The sequence below is a fragment of the Carcharodon carcharias genome, chromosome 4 (assembly GCF_017639515.1).
Source record: "Carcharodon carcharias isolate sCarCar2 chromosome 4, sCarCar2.pri, whole genome shotgun sequence".
Lineage (NCBI taxonomy): Eukaryota > Metazoa > Chordata > Chondrichthyes > Lamniformes > Lamnidae > Carcharodon > Carcharodon carcharias.
The window spans coordinates 9,291,754-9,309,092 of NC_054470.1; the positions used below are offsets into that span (position 1 = coordinate 9,291,754).

At 41.2% G+C, this 17,339-nt stretch overlaps 1 protein-coding gene across 1 annotated transcript in view; it reads right to left on the bottom strand.

Annotated features, from left to right (window-relative positions):
- The window catches only part of dtwd2 (DTW domain containing 2), a 174,528-nt gene that overhangs the window by 82,149 nt on the left and 75,040 nt on the right, over positions 1-17,339 (bottom strand). Inside the window, exon 3 of the mRNA XM_041186554.1 lies at positions 12,446-12,540. Within this exon, the coding sequence (XP_041042488.1) occupies positions 12,446-12,540 (95 nt within the window). The remainder of the gene's footprint in view (positions 1-12,445; positions 12,541-17,339) is intronic.

A 17,339-nucleotide genomic window follows, 5' to 3' on the forward strand; every position in this document is an offset into this window, starting at 1 on the left:
CCGAGCAGACAAGCAGTTTTTTTTTCCTCAGATCCAGGGAAAAATTTCTTGCGGAACAGATTTAATCAGAACTACAATCCTGTGCTAAGAAATAGATAATCCTGCAGCTAAATGGTCTAGCATGCAATATTTAGGTTAATAATATAGGTTCTTCTGTGGGGAGTGGCATTGGGGAGGGTGGGGGGGAGGGGTGGGGGGTGCGTGCTGTGCAATCAATGAAGCATTTTGGGGAATTATTAGAATAGAGAGATCATTTGGAATTGCATGTTTAGCTGGACTAAACAAACAGCTATTTTGTATTGCTGGAAAAGAAAGAGACGTGCCATTGAAGCTTTTCATCTTGCACTCGTCAGGACGGATTCGTAAGGATAGCAATTGTAAAGGGAACAACAATTTATACTGCAAGAGAAGAGTGTGCTGATTGGTTGGCAAGTGGACGCTGATTGATAGAGGCATTGCCATAGAGAATCACCAAGGAACAGTTAACTGCCAAGTTTTATTTAAATTCAAAGCCAGGTTTGTCAACCCTGATTGGTCAAGGCATTGCCATGGGGAATGAACCAGGGAATGGCTATCCCACAAGCTTTTGTTTAGTTGAAAAAAGTGCACTGCATGTACACGCCGCACCACCGCCCCTCCCCTTTCTGCAAAGGGCAGGGCCCTATGTTTGAAGATATGTAGCTTTTAGCATACGTAAGTGAGCCAAGCTGAGAAGTCGACTGATAATCTTAAATTGATTGTCCGTGTAATTCTTAGCATAATCAGGATTGTTTAGCAAGTTCTGTCTAATCAAGGAATTATATCTAATGTTGGACGTTATGTTTTGAGTTTTGCAAGCACAGGCTATTTGAGTATGGCCAGTACTTTGCCTGTTGCAAACAGCTGAAGGGACGTGCTGTTTGTTACGATCCACTAGTCATTAGGACATACAGCCTGGCATCACACATATGAAAATCATATACCACATTACTTATTTGTGTGGTAGGCAGAACATCTTTTTGGCTTGACAGCAGCATCTTGTTAATGGAGAATATCACCATGTTGCTACCGCATAGTAGCAGCGTGAAATGGCTAGCTACACCTGTTGTTCAAATGTTGGAGACACCTTAATCTTCCAGGGTAATCTGAGGTCCTGGGCACTTTTCAGGACCAAAAGTGGTGGCTTTTGGCCCATTCATGAGATTGCGCGATATACAGCGAGCAATCACAGAATTACTATGGCGCAGAAGGAGACCATTTGGCTCATCGTATCTGCACCGGCTCTCCGAATGAGCAACTCACCTAGTACCATTCCCCTGCTTTCTCCCCATAACGCTACACATTCTTCCTTTTCAGATAACAGTCTAATTCCCTTTTGAATGCTTTAGTTGAACATGCCTCCATCGCACTTACAGGCAGTGCATTCCAAACCCTAACCACTCACTGTGTAAAAAATTTTCTCCTCACATCGCTTTTGCTTCTTTTACTAATTATTTTAAATCTGTGTCCTCTCGTTCTTGTTCCTTTCACGAGTGGGAACAGTTTCTCCTATCTGCTCTGTACAGACCGCTCATGATTTTGAATACCTCTAGCAAGTCTCCTCTCAACCTTCTTTTCTCTAAGGAAAACTATCCTGACTTCTTGAATATATCTTCATAACTGAAGTTCCTCATCCCTGGAACCATTCCCGTGACTCTTTTCTTCACCCTCTTTCATGCCTTCACATCCTTCCTGAAGTGTGGCACCCAGAACTGGACCCAATACTCCAGCTGAGGCTGAACTAGTGACTTAGACAAATTGAACATAACTTCCTTGCTCTTGTACCTTGTGCCCCTATTAATAAAGCCCAGGATACTGCATGCTTTATTAACTGCTCTCTCAACCTGCCCTGCCACCTTCAATGATTTATGCACATATACACCCAGGTTCTTCTGCTCCTCCACACCCTTTAGAGCTGTACCCTTTATTTTATATTGTCTCTCCCTGTCCTACCTACCAAAATGAATCACCTCACACTTCTCTGCATTGAACTTCATCTGCCACCTGTCTGCCCATATCTATGTCTCTTTGAAGTTCTACATTATCCTCCTCACAGTTCACAATGCTTCCAAGTTTTGTATCATCTGCAAACTTTGAAATTCTGCCTCCACACCAAGGTCTAGGTCATTCATATATATCAGGAAAAGCAAGGGTCCTAAGACTGACCCCTGGGGAACTCCATTACAGACCTTCCTCCAGCAGGAAAAACATCCACTAACTACTAGCCTCTTTCTCCTGTCGTTCAGCCATTTCCAAATCCATGTTTCCATTGTCTCTTTTATTTCATGAGCTATAACTTTGCTCACAAGTTTGTTGTGTGGTATTGTATCAGATACCTTTTGGAAATCCATTTACGCCTCATCAACAGCTTTACCCTCATCAACCCTCTCTGTTACCTCTTTAAAAAACTCCGGAAAATTAGTCAAACATGATGTTCCCTTAAGAAATCCATGTTGGCTTTCCTTAATTAACCTGCATTTGTCCATGTGACTATTAATTTTGTTATAAATTATTGTTTCTGGAAGTTTCCTCACCAGCGAAGTTAAACTAACTGGCTTGAAGTTACCGGGCTTATCCTTACACCCTTTCTCGAACAAGGGTATAACTTTTGCAATTCTGCAGTGATCTGATCTGATTGGAGTAGCCATTAACCCACAGGGTAGCTTGGATGTGCCCAAATCAGCATCAAACATGCATGGTGAGCTAATGGCTCAGGCACCAGTTGAAGCTAGCCATTCGTCTCATGCTGTTAGCAATGATTGGTATTCTCTAACAGGATGCTATTGTCAAAAAGATGGTCTGCCTGTCACACAAATGATTAATGTGGTATATGAAGTTCAGCGCTGGTGTAATGCTAGGTATGTAGGTCGTACGCCCTAACAACTGGCAGATCATACCAAACAGCGTGTCCCTTCGGCTGTTCACAGCAGACAAAGTACTGACCATGCCTAACCAGCTTGTGTTTACAAAACTCAAAATATTATGCCCAACAGTGCATATGATTCCTCGACTGGACAGTACTTGCTAAACAATCCTGATTGTGCTAAGAATTGCACTGACAACCAATTTAAGACTGTCAGTTTCGCAGTGTGGCTCACTTATGCACACTAGAAGCTACATATATTCACACATAGGGCTTTGTCCTTTGTAGACAGAAAAAGCATGTCCGTGCAGTGTGCCCCTTTCAACTAAAGAACAGCTTGTGAGGCAGCCATTCCCTGGTTCATTCCCCATGGCAATGCCTTGACCAGAGTTGATCTGCCTGGTTTGAATTTAAACAAAAAAACTTGGCAGTTAACTGTTCCCTAGTACAATCTCCATGACAACGCCTCTACCAGAGTCCCCTTGCCAACCAATGAGTACTTTCTTTTCATGCAGTATAAATTGCTGTTCCCTTTACAATTGGTATTGTTCTGAATCTGTCCTGATGAGTACAAGACAAATAGCTGCGACAGCATGCCTTTTTTATCAGCAATACTCAACTTCTGTACTACTGAATAATTTTTGAAATATACAATGATGTGAGTAATTGAAGTTTGTTGAAACTTAATAATTATCAAATTAAAATGCAAGCAAGTCCCTAATTTCATGTGGCTTTAATTTTGAAATGCTGTAGTCTACCCGTAATACTCTCCACCTGAGTCCCTTGCTCAGAATGGGACTGTGTTAAACTTTACAACTGTGCTAATGTGTGTCAACTCAGAAAAATAACATGAGCTGGAACGGCAGCTTCTAAACAGCTGGCAGTCCAAGACAAGCAAATGACTCAAAAAACCTGGAAATCAGGAGTACAACATTCAAATTAAATTAAATTCAAAATAAAAATTCAAAATGGCCTACTCCTGCTCCTATTCCTTATGCTCTAAAATTCAATTACGCTTAAAACGCAGTGGGCCATAAGCTTATCATAATTTTAAGTAGGCTGCGTTTGCTGCCAACACCATGCCTGTGCAATTGTATGCTAATCACTGTCCTGGGTTAACACTTGTCATGTTTATAGGGAGCGATGTGCAGCAGGGTGCATGCACAGTCATCACAGGCAGCAGGAAGAGAGAATGTTGCGAATTTCTACCTGGAGTGGCAGTGATGGATTTTGTAAACTCCTTTTACAGGGTGTTAGAAGGATTTGCAGGCAGAAAACTAAAACCTTCTCCTTGTTGGATATTTTATTGCAATCATATTGGTGAGTGTTTCTAAATTCTTTCACTATCCCAGTAATTTAAGTGGATTGTCGGTTGCTGTGCATGTTAGACGAGGCAATATAGACGAGGCAACCTACAATCCACTTACATTACTACGATAGTGAGACAGAGTTTAGAAACACACATCAACTTGACTGCAGTAAAATATCTCTCAAGGAAAGATTTTGGTTTACCGTCTGCAAATCCTTCCTTCTTCCTTTTAAGTTCCTTCTGAGTTCCAGGCTGCTGGCTCCAGCAGTGACGTCATTTGGGCAAGTGTGCCTGCGCATATGGATATCAGCAGCCATCTTGTATGGCCACATTGCATTAGCAGGAGACACGGTGTTTTAAGTGTAGGTCCACCCAACATTTTGTCACTTGTATTGTGGAAGAAGCATGCCAAAGATGAGAAGGATTTTCCTTACTTCTTGCAGTCAACATGTAGGCTATTGTGGATACTAACAGTACTCTATTATTAAAGCTGATTGTTAAATTGTTTTAGAATTGTTTTAAGATTGCCACAGTGGCGTGGAGACACTTTTTCAGATCTTTTGTAGGCACATTGCACCAGAATTGGATGGACCAATGTGTCTTTTTCTGTGCTTTGCATACTATCGTACATATTGCCAACATCTGAAAAAAGGGGAACAATCTGTTGCCAAAGGTTCAATGTCACCACTGCACTGTCTTAAGTCAAACAGTAAACATTATGAAAGTTTGTTACTGTAGTACGATATAGTTAACGGGAAACTTAGAGAATGATTATTGGGTTGACAAGGTAACAAGGGTTTACCAGCAACAAAAGCCAAGCAACGATCTGTTGAACAATAAATTCATCATCCTAGTGCATTTGAAATCATATGCCCCCACATTACTATGAGATCTGGAATGGTGACAGATTCGCCATATCACAATGAACATTTATATCAGTCAAGTATGACATTTTCTGAAAATTTGTTTCCGACGTGTGAGCGTTGCTGGCAAAGCCAGCATTTGTTGCTCGTCATTAATTATCCTCAAGGAGGTGGTGGTGAGCCACCTTCTTGAACTGTTGCAGTCCATAGAGTGTAGGTACACCCATAGTGCTGTTAGGGAGTTTAAAATTTCAACCCAGCAAGTGAGGAAATGGCTATATAGTTCCAAGTCTGGATGGTGTTTGGCATGGAGGAGAATTTGCAGATGATGATGTTCCCATCTGTCAACTGTCCTTGTCCTTTGAGATAGTAGAAGTTGTGGGTTTAGAAAACGGTGTCGATGGAACTTCGGCGAGTTACTGCAGTGCATTTTGTAGATGGTACAGACTGCTGCTACAGACTGTGTGCTGTGTGGTGGACAGACAGAATGTTTATGATGGTGGATGGAGTGCTGGTCAAGTGAGCTGCTTTGACCTGGATGGTGTTGAGATTCCTGAGTGTTGTTGGAACTGCACTCGTCCAGGCCAGCCGAGGGTATTCCATCACACTCCTGAGTTGTGCATTGTAGAGATGTTGGACAGCCGAGGGTATTCCATCACACTCCTGAGTTGTGCATTGTAGAGATGTTGGACAGCCGAGGGTATTCCATCACACTCCTGAGTTGTGCATTGTAGAGATGTTGGACAGGCTTTGGGGAGCTAGGAAATGAGTTACTCACCACATAATTCCCAGCCTCAGATCTGCTCTTGTAACCACTGTATTTATATGGCTGCCCCAGTTAAGTTTTTGGTTAATGATAATCCCTGGGACATTGACGGTTGGGGTTTCGGTGATGGTAATGCCATTGAATGTCAAGGTGAGATAGTTAGGTTCTTTCATGTTGGAGATGTTCATCGCTTGGCACTTCTATGATGCGAATATTATTTGCCACTTGTCAGTAGACACCTGAATGTTGACCAGGTCTTGCTGTATGCGGGCACAGGCTGCTTCCTATATATATATATATATATATATATATAGAGTTGTGAATGGTACTGAACACAGTCGAATCATAAGCAAACATCCCCACTTATAACCTTATGTTGGAAGGTCATTGATGAAGATAGTTGGGCTTGGCACACAGATTTGTTGTATTCAGTACCTTCAGCTGTTTCTTGATATCATGTGGAGTGAAACAAATTATCTGAAGACTGAGGAACTCCTGCAGTGATGTCCTGGGGCTGCGTTGATTAGCTTCCAACAACCTCAACCAACTTCTTCTGTGCTAGGTATGACTTGAACTAGTGAAGAGTTTTCCACCTATTCACATTGACTTCAGTTTTGCTGGGGCTCCTTTGATGCCACACCCAGTAAAATGCTGCCTTGATGTCCAGGGCTTTTATTCTCACCTCCTGTCTGGAATTCAACTCTTTTGTTTAGACCAAAATTGCTATGAAGTCTGGAGGTGAGCAGTCTTGGTGGAACACAAACTGAGTATCAGTGAGCAGGCTGTTGCTGAATAACTGCTACTTGATAGCACTGTCAATAACACTTTGCATCACTTTGCGATGATTAAGAGTAGACTGATGGGGCTGTAATTAGCTGGATTGGTCCTGTTTTTTATAGATAGGACATACCTGGGCAACTTTTCACATTGCTGCATAGATGCCAATGTTGCAGCTGCAATAGAACAGCTTGGCTAGGAGCGCAGCTAGTTTTGGAGCACATGTCTTCAAGACTACACTGGAATGTTGTTGGGAGCCATAACCTTTACTGCACCCAGTATCTTCAGCTGTTTCTTGATATCAGGTGGTGTGAATTGAATTGTCTGAAGACTGACATCTGTGATGGTAAGAAACTTAGGGTGAGGCAAGATGGATCATCCACTTGGCAGTTCTGGCTGAAGATGTTTGCAAATGCTTCAGCCTTGTCTTTTGCACTGATTTACTAGGTTCCCCCGTTATTGAGGATGTGAATGTTTGTGGAGCTTCATCCCCTGATTAATCATTGCTTTATCCACCACCACTCAAACTGGAGGTGACAGGATTGAAGATCGTTTGATTGGATCCATTGGTTAGAAGATTGCTAAGCTCTGTCTATAGCATGTTTCACTAGATTTATACAGAATATAATTAGTGTTATGAGATCTAAACTTACCTTAATGATGAGCGGGGACCAAGAACTCTAAGTCCTGACAGGCCTCAGGAATTTAATGCATGCGCGAAGTAGCGGCGCATGTGCAATCTGATATTTTTGTAGATTTTTGGGCCAAGGACAGTCCACCTAATAAAAATAAAATGGTGCAAAAATGGGGTCTTGTGACCCAGGAGCAGGGCACCATTTTCAGAGAAGAGTCCCAGACAGGGGACAGGGAGAGGTCCAAGTTAAGAAGAAAGAAAGAGGGGGGCAAAAAAAGAGGTTCCAAGCAGAAAAGGGGCTGTGGTTGGCAAACTTTAAGTAATGGGGGCTCGGGAGAAGCCCTGAAGGTCTAAGGCGGCAGCAGAAGGTTGGTGACTCAGTGCTGTGGGCCGTTGAGGTGAAGGTAACCCTCAGCACAGTTGTGTTCTGCTCAGCGTGACTGAAGAGCTGACATTGTGCTTGTGTGTTGGTGCTGGAGCGGAGACTTGGGAATTCAGGGAAACGGAGCCTGAAACTCTGCGAGGTAGGCCATCGTTGAGGCTGTCCGAGTTGGTGCAACTTTTGGAGAGAATTCCAAGACAAGATACTCAAAACTGAAGACTGGAACCCCTCGTGAGAGAGACGGTGTTTTAATGAAATTGGTTGACTCACAGTGTTTACTGATGTCTGGGTGGATTGTGGAGAAATCAATGGAATCTGTCATTTATTATGCAGTGCGCTTTGTTCAACCACAGTTTGCCTGTTAATTTACATGTACCTTATACTCTAACATTCAGGCTTAATATAAGACAGATATTACAATTTGTTTTATCTTTCTGACCTTGTATAGTAAAGTTTATATTTTTTTGTTCAAAACCCATGGAATCGTGTGGCTTTATTCTCTTAGCAAGTGTGTTAAATCTCAACACTGCTTACTTTAAGTAAAAAGTTACCGTTCCTTAACTGGATTGTACCAAGAACTTGGGTGTCTGGTCTAGAATCACAACATTAGCTTCCACATGTTCTATGTTCTGCTTAAACAACCATGACAATTCCAAGAAAAGTGGTGACTGTTCACAGAAGCTGACATACCTTAGAAGGAGATATGAAGCTACTACTCAAGGCCAATTGCATGCCAAATGGCAAAAGAGGCAGGCTATCTATCAGGTTAAGCAGTGTCCAGCAAACATGGTTAACGCCATGTGACATTAAGAAGCAGCCATGAACTGGACACAGAAAACACGTATAGGCCCTGACAGAATCATAGTTGTAAAGTTGCAGATCCGTGCACTAAAACTGGCGAATCTTCCATCTAATTTATTCAAGTACAGCTCTAACAGTGACATCTACACAACAATGTGGAAGATTGTCCAGGTATATCCTACCCAGAAAAAAACAGGATGAATCTAATCTGGCAAACTATCATCCTCTGAGACTCCTCCCAATCATCCGTAAAATGATGGAATCAGTTTTCTATATGTCATCAAGCGACATTGTCTTCAAAAACTCTCTCAACTTATCCTGCCATCTTCAAAAATTTGCATATGTGAACCCCCAGTAATTTCTGTTCCTGCACCCCCTTCAAAATTGTATCATTTACTTGTATTGCCTCTTCACTTATTCCCACCAAAATGTATAATTCTCTATGTTAAATTTCATCTGTCTATTTACCAGACTGTGTCTTTCTGAGTTTTACATTAACTGAAAACTTTGAAATTGTGTCTCGGTCATTAAGAGATATCAAAAAGAGCGGTGGTCCTAATGTGACCCCTGGGGAACACCACTATATACATTTCTCCAGGCTAAAAAACTGTTCCAGTTCACCAATATTCTCTGCTTCCTGTCCTTTAGGTAATTTAATATCCACACCATCGCTGATCCTTTAATCCCATGGGCTTCAACTTTGAAGTCCATATACACAACATCAATTGCATTATCATCAGCACTTTCCAATACTACATTGAAGAATTCAATCAAGTTAGTCAAACACATCTTAGCCTCACAAATTCAGGCTGACTTTCTTTGATTTTTAAAAATTTGTTCATGGGATCTGGATCTGGCTAGGCCACCATGAATTGCCCATCCCTCATAGCACTTGAGAAGGTGGTGGTGTGCTGCCTTTTTGAACCACTGCAGTCCATGTGTTGTAGGAACACCCGTCAGGTGTTCCTACAACACTTGGAGTGTCAGTTAGGAAGGGAGCTGCAGGATTTTGACCCTGCGACAGCGAAGGAACAGCAATACAGTTCCAAGTCAGAATGGTGTCTGACTTGGAAGGGAACCTGCAGTTGGTGGTGTTCCCACACACCTGCTGCCCTTGTCCTTCTAGATGGCTGAAGTCTCGGGTTTGGAAGGTGCCGGTGAAGGAGCCTTGATGAGTTGCTGCAACGTTTCTTGAATATTTACACATGGCTGCCATTGTGCATCAGAGGTGGAAGGAGTTAATATTGAAGTTGGTGGATAGGGTGCCAATCAAGCGGGCTCCTTTGTCCTGGATGGTGTCCAGCTTCTTGATTTTTTTTTGAGCTTCACTCATCCAGGCAAGTGGGGAATATTCGATCACACTCTTGACTTGTGCTTTGTAGATGGTGGACAGGCTTTGGTGAGTCAGGATGTGAGTTACTCTCTGCAGAATTCCCAGCCTCTGACCTGCTTTTGTATCGACAGTATTTATTTGGCTGGTCTAGTTCAGTTTCTGGTCAATTGTAACTACCAGGATATTGAGAGTGGGGGAATCAGCAATGGTAATGCCATTGAATGGTGCTGAACATTGCACAATCATTCGTAAACATCCCCACTTCTGACCTTATGATGGAGGGAAGATCCATTAATGAAACAGCTGAAGATAGTTGGGCCTAAGATACTATCCTGAGGAATTCATGCAGCAGTGTCCCAGGTCTGAGATGATTGACCTCCAACAACCATGACCATTCTTCCCTTAAGCTAGGTATGACTCCATAGCTCATACTTTACAAATGCCAATTAATTTATTAGAGATTACTGCCCTAATATCGACATTAAACTGACTGACCTGCACTTTATCCCTCCCCTCGTTTTAAATCAGGACTGTCACAGTTGCAATGATCTAGTCCTAGGCGGAGTAGATGATTGCAGCCAGAGACTGGCCAATTTCAACCCTAAATTCTCTCAGTAACTAGTATGGATCCCATTTGGATCAGATGACTTGTTTTACTTTGAGCACGGCAGATCTTTTAAGTATATCCATGTTTATCTATTTTATTCTATTCAATATCACTGCTACCTCACCCTCAACCACTACATAAACAGCATGTTCGCGATGCAATGTACTTATTTGGTACCTCAGTGATGCTCTCTGCCTCCACAGGAAACCAGCATTGACTCAATGGACTGAATAGCCTTCTTGTGTCTCTTAAATGATACCATGACCCTGGTATAACTTGCTCAGTCAGTGCACCTGAAAGTGCGCCTTTCCTCAGGACACCAGTTAAAAGCTTGTTTGTTTTTTCAAATGATTCAGTAACAAACTGGATACTGAATTTTAGAAGCTTGTTAAAGTTATACTTCAGAGCTTTGTTTCACTTCAGAGAGAGAATTTGTTGAGAGGTTCATTGTAGCCTTAATTTATTTATAATGAGAATTCTAACACAGTTGTCTATGTAAAGATATATTTGTTTTTCACAATGCAAATCTATATCTTTCTCTGACCGTAACTCTATCCATGAGTTTCTTTTTACCAATAATTTCAAATGAAGCTGGAAAATTAATTTTGGAAATCGTTGCGAAGTAAATTTTCAGAGAAAAACTATTGTCAGTTCTTTATTCCTTTACTTGAGAGATATGTTGACTTAGAGAGAATAACTACACTTTGTTTAGATGGAAAATTTGCAAACAACAATTTATGCACATAGAAATGTGTTTATTCAGGGATGTGCTTAATAATTTATTTCCCAGGCAGCAATCAAAATATACTTGCTGTACTGTCTCTAAGGAGGTCTTGGACCATTCTTTTCAACGCCTTTCATTGCTAATGTATAATAATTGACTACGTCCAGCTTTAATTCCGATTGAGCAATACCACAAAAAAATCTACTAGTATTAAAAATAATGATGAATCATTTCAAATTGGTTTGATTTGCAGTGATGTTGGAAAATTACAAATTAAATCAATCGCCGATAAACTGGTTTCAAATGGGCTTGTCCATTTACAAGGAAGTAAAATTATACTGGGACATTTTTTTTCTTTCAACGTTCTCCTTAGAGCATCCTGATCCAGAAATACCCAAGAGGAAAATGGAGTGCTTTTCAGTTTAAATGAACAATGTCCATGTAAAAGAAACAAACTAAAAATCTTCTTAACAAATCTAAATTTGATGAAAAAATAGAAATACGCAATTAGACAGGCCCGGAGATGTTATCTATGATCACTATATTTCAGTTGATCCAAGTGGCAACTATCAAGCAAGTGAAGTAATGCTCACACCATAAACTCGCTTCATTATTTTGATTCTCCTGGGTAATACATGGGTAGTTCATGGAGACTTGAGTCCTTGCCTTGGCCCATGCTGACAGAGTGGTGCCCCTCAAACTATATATAACCAATTCTCTCTCTAATGGAGAGAGATACCTATGATCCTTTATGGGCTATGGCTGGTTACCTAATTACCTGGGTGATACACTGTGGTATCTGAAGGTTAATGGAATGACAGATGTAGCATCAGTCCAGAAACAGCCATTCTGTCTATTTTCAATTAGCAGTTAAAAAGCCAAAAATGAACAAATTCCAGTTGGTGTGAGTGACTTTTTTTTAATTATGCGTTTTCATCTTTTTTTAAAACGTTACATCTAATTCAAAAGCTATCTGTGGGTAAGTATAAGTTAAATCCATTTCACTGATAGTCTAGGAGGCCATCAGGAGTGTCCACTTTCCAAGAAGACATGGTAGCCAGGCAGACTTTCCACATTCTTAATATTTGAGGAGATTATCTGTCCTTTTTAACTTGTTTATGAGGATTCCTCAGAAGCTGGAAGGAGGAAAGAAAAGGAAAGGGAGGGAGGGAAGGAAGAAAGGAAAGGAAGGGAGGAAGGGAGGGGTATATAAAGTAAGACAGAAGGAAGGAAAAAAGTAAAGACATTCATTTAGCACCTTTCATGACCTAAGGATGGCCCAATGTTTGCAGCAAATGGAATATTTCTGAAGTGCAGTCACTGTTGTAATATAGAAAAGTAGAAGTACGGAACAGAACGTATCTTTACCTCTCTTCACTAAAACGTCGACCAATAAAGACTTTACATTTGTCAGCTGGAAGGCAGGCAGCAAGCAGAGGCACAGTTCGCAGCACACGATTCCCCTAATTTAAGAAAAAATATATGAAGTGTTAAGAGTTTTGAGTGATTACACTAAAAAAAGAGTCCCACCTTCAAAGTTGTGATTAATCTGTTTCTCTGCAACTTATGTTTTAAATTTCTAATCATGAAACATGAGTGTTCATAGAAGACTTGGACACGAAAAACAACATTTTTATCCCAAGGCAAAAGTGGGTTTGGAGGCATGCGTGCCAGCAATTTTTCGCTGCTAGCCAGTGTGCTGGTTTGCGGGCATGTTCCCGTCTCCAATCTGTTGTCAAGAATATGGCTACTGGAGAGGTAACAGATATCCGCCAGCCAGCATGCCGGTAGTCAATTAGGCCAATTAAAGTAACAATGGGGATACTCTTCACCTGCTGCCTGGATTTTCCCGAAGGTCCCCACAATGTGTCATGTGTGGAAAGGTGGCAGGCCGGGAAGGTCAGAGATGCATCCTATAAAGAAGCCCAGCGTGGATCCACTGGGTTGCAAGGGCCATAGCTGCGGCCACATACCATCCAGCGCCAGGGCTTTCCCTCAGCAATAATCAGCTAGCAGCTATGACCATAGCATATTATGTTCCAAATACAAGCTGTTATGAGTGCAAGGTTTTATAAGACGGTTAGTTTTAAACTGTCTCTTTAATTCACTGTAAAATGGAGTAACAAAGAGGGCATGTGACTTCCTACAAGTTCTGCCCAAAGATAATATGTGACCTGGTGGCTATGGGGACCGGGTCAAGTACTACTGAAAGCCAAGTACCAGTTTTCACACCTAGACACAAAGAAAGGAGCAGCTGGCTTTGGTATGGGCAGACTTACAAACTTTCAGGCTTGCTGACTCAGAAATCCTGAAGAGAGAGAGAGACACAGACAGAATCCCGGAGGGAGAGACACAGGAAAACAGCAGGAGAAAAGGCTATTCTCCGTTAAGTGCCAGGCAGAACGTGGGTGGGAGCTCGTTCTCTGGTTAAGAGATGGAGCCTGTAGAGATTTAAGAGTAGGAGTCACCAGAGTGGGCCTTACTGTTAGAAATAGGTTCAGCGATTCTCCGAAGACTTTCAGCAGAGGTTGAATGTTACGACTAAACATAGAACAGAAACCCAACCCTGTGTGTATTTAAAAACTTTATCCTTATTACTAATTCTTATTTTTAAAATGGACTTTTCTGCTGAATAAAGACAATTAAGATGGTTGACCCTCTGTCTGGAAATTATCCCCAGTGGTCTCCAGAATAAAAGAATTCTCTTCTCAGTTTCAGGAATGTCACAGCTTGTTATACCTTAGGAGCCTCTAACAGATTACCTGGTGCTGTACAGACCAATTTTAAAGGGAGCTACGGGAATGCCATTTGCATTTGATAAGCCAACCCTGATAGTGGAGTCCATGGGTCTGCTGAGACAATGGCTTGCCAAACACCAGACCCTCAACCCATAACGAAATACTATCAGTCCTGAAAACAAAGCCAAATCCAGAGATAAAAACAAAAAACCGCGGATGCTGGAAATCCAAAACAAAAACAGAATTACCTGGAAAAACTCAGCAGGTCTGGTAGCATCGGCGGAGAAGAAAAGAGTTGACATTTCGAGTCCTCATGACCCTTCGGCAGAACTAGGTGAATCCAAGAAGGGGTGAAATATAAGCTTAATCCTTAATCCCCCCCAACCTTAAACCAGCTTATATTTCACCCCTTCTTGGATTCACCTAGTTCTGTCGCAGGGTCATGAGGACTCGAAACGTCAACTCTTTTCTTCTCCGCCGATGCTGCCAGACCTGCTAAATTTTTCCAGGTAATTCTGTTTTTGTTTTGTGCCAAATTCCAGACGCTGGATAAACATCCTTTGTAAGTCATTGTGGAGAAGGAAGGTCACATGACCTGACTCTGCCTTTTGAGCAGTGTAATATTACCTTTCTGAGCTGTGCAATCAGTCTGCTGTTTAACATCCAACTGGCAGGCCACACAGAAGCAAGCTCTGTCCAGGTTGGACCATAGGTCCATCTAACTTGACTCTACCGGAAGGTTTTGTATCATCACCTACAGAACTGATGCAATCTCCACGTGCTTACTTCACTAGGCGGCATCAGCCCCACCTGCAAAAGCCAATCTTACAATACCAGCCCCCAGCCAGCCAACCACTGAATGCCTACATCAAAGACTTCCTCATTGGACTCTGACTTTGGGACTCTGGAACTCATGTGAATCATTCATTTTGTTTGTGGTCCTTGTACTATAGAACATCTTTTTCTCTATCCCTCCCTTTGCTATGTGAATGTGGAGAGGGACGTTGCTAATACTCTTTTTCGAGAGTTTTGAACGTGTGCAATAAATTGACCTCCTGAGTTAATCCTAACTTGAGTTTGCTGTGGGGTTATTAGTAAAATTGGATCACACAAAAAATGAGGGGTTGGAAAAATATGCCACCCCTATTCTTAAAAAAAACTAATTCAAAATACCTTCTGTTTATGGACATGTGGTAAGAGGAAAACAGTGCTGTTTGAACTAACCTCCTGTCTGTAATAGGGGGGCTATATTTTCTGTAGTTGAGTGTACTAGTTACCTAATAAGTAATGTTTAGTCAATGTTGCTTTTAGTATGTTTGTTACAGTAAAAGTCTTAAAACATAAAATGTTGTCATGTGATCCTTTGAGTCAGTCACTGGCAATTCAAATCTCTTTTTAAAAACTTGTTGGTCTCTACAAAGATCATAGCAAAATCTTCAAAGGGCCTCTCTCCTATCGTAGGAGCACCCACATCTCCCGACAGGGCTGGTGGTCATCCAGAGCCGTGGGCCTTCCAGTCTAGCACAGGAACTCGCTCGCAGGACACTTGGAGGTGGTCCTTTAATTGGCTGCCTCCTCTAGAGTCCTGTCACGATGACATGAAAAATTCAGCCCAGCATCAGGATCAAAACACTGAACTTGAAATTCAGCCCTAGAAGTTGGAGAATTGATGAGATTTCCTCCTTACTTTTCCTTTGCCAACTTCAAATAAATCATTCTAAACGAATCTGTCCCCAATAATAATCAAGAAAATGTCCTTTTCCGAGTAAAGTATTTATTGATTTACTGGTAGATTGATGTTGGTGGGAGGAAGTTAACAGGAAAATAATTAAATTTGTCAATAATCCGTAATATTTCCAGAGCAACACAGATCTCTCCCTAACGAGAAACAAAAAGCATGAAATCACGTCACACCATGCTTCATAGCTTAATGGAGCATTGGCATGCTTGTGGCACTGTAGCAAATTTTGGAGGTTGTACGTATCTTTTAAATTGTTAATCTGTGCAAGGGCTAATCATTAAACCTATTTGCTGCTTCAATATAAGTTCAAAAAACTAGAGTTTTAAAATAAATAATTCCTTAACAGCTAATAGATTAACCTGACAGTGAAAAATCTCTCTCAGGCCTGTAAGCCCTGTTTTGTTCACTCTATCTGATAGACTAGTTTAGAATTCATGGATTCGGTCAAATAAATGGAATTTCACTCACCTAGAGCTCGATCTTAGTTTCTCTTCATATTCTACGCTCTACTCCTCCATATAAATGAGAATTGCTTTCTTCCACAAGATCTTATGCACCTGTGCCATTTATCTAGGCAGGACACTGCAGAATACAAATTTTATCACAATCTGCACCCATACACCTCTGCAATTACCTCTCAAATCAAACTTGCAACATAACATGATCATTTTTTTTCTCCCTGTGTGAAATTTTCCACTGAAACTCTGACATGAACTCATGTGCAATTGGTGTTAATGATATTTAACAATATGATACTGATTACTCAACTGGAGAATTGTTTGTATAGTGCTCATATTTAACTATATTTTCTTGCTCACAGTCTTTTCGTTTAGGAAAGGGTCGTGTTGATCTGGGGGTAAATATTACAAGTTATTGACATAATTTATTTTCCTTTGAATTACTTCACACCAACACCATAGTATCCATCTACTAGTAAATTAGTATTTTTTTGAAGCTTCAACACAAGGGGTACCACGAGGTATAGATCTCACAACCATTTGGAAGAAAGACAAAAATTATGATGTAATAGGCAATAATGATGAGCCCACATCTGAACCATTAACTTCTCCGTTCTCTGCACACATTCTGACCTACTGACATCATTGGGTCATGATTGCAGTTTTAACTCAATTATCTGAGCAGAAAGCCGCGGTGAGTTTTTCACTATGCCAACCTTGTGAGGTAGTAGATTGAGGCAGATGATGTCCTAGAAAGTATTTTTTTTTATATATATATAATGGCACTTTCCTCATGGAGCCAGGAGAAACATGAATGTACCTCCAAGCCACACAAGGTAAGTTTATGCCTCCCTTGCCGAAAACTTGTGTCCCATTTCCCAATCACAAAACCCCTTCACAAGACAGTGCTAATAGACAATCGCACCATATCCCTAAGTGTAATCTTCTGCCACTTCATACCAACTTACTGTTCGGAGCACGTTGCCCAGCAAGATTTAAATATGGCCCAGAGTTAAAATTGGCCCTAGGATCAAATAAGTTTATCTTTAAAACTTTAGTCAGCTGTCTTCCGAAGTTGAAGGATTAATGTATCCAATCCCCAAAGTTTCTCTTCTTTTTCTTTTTAAAGTTTAACCATTTAGTGTTACTTCCCCACAAATGCCATAGATCTCCACATTCATCTACTCAATCTACTATACTGTCCATGTTCTCTTGAAGTTGTTCACAGTGTTGCTCAGTCAACTACACTTGCTATCATGTGCAAATGTTGATATTGTACTCTCAAACCCTATCCAACATTCACACATATTTAGGGGAGCAATGGT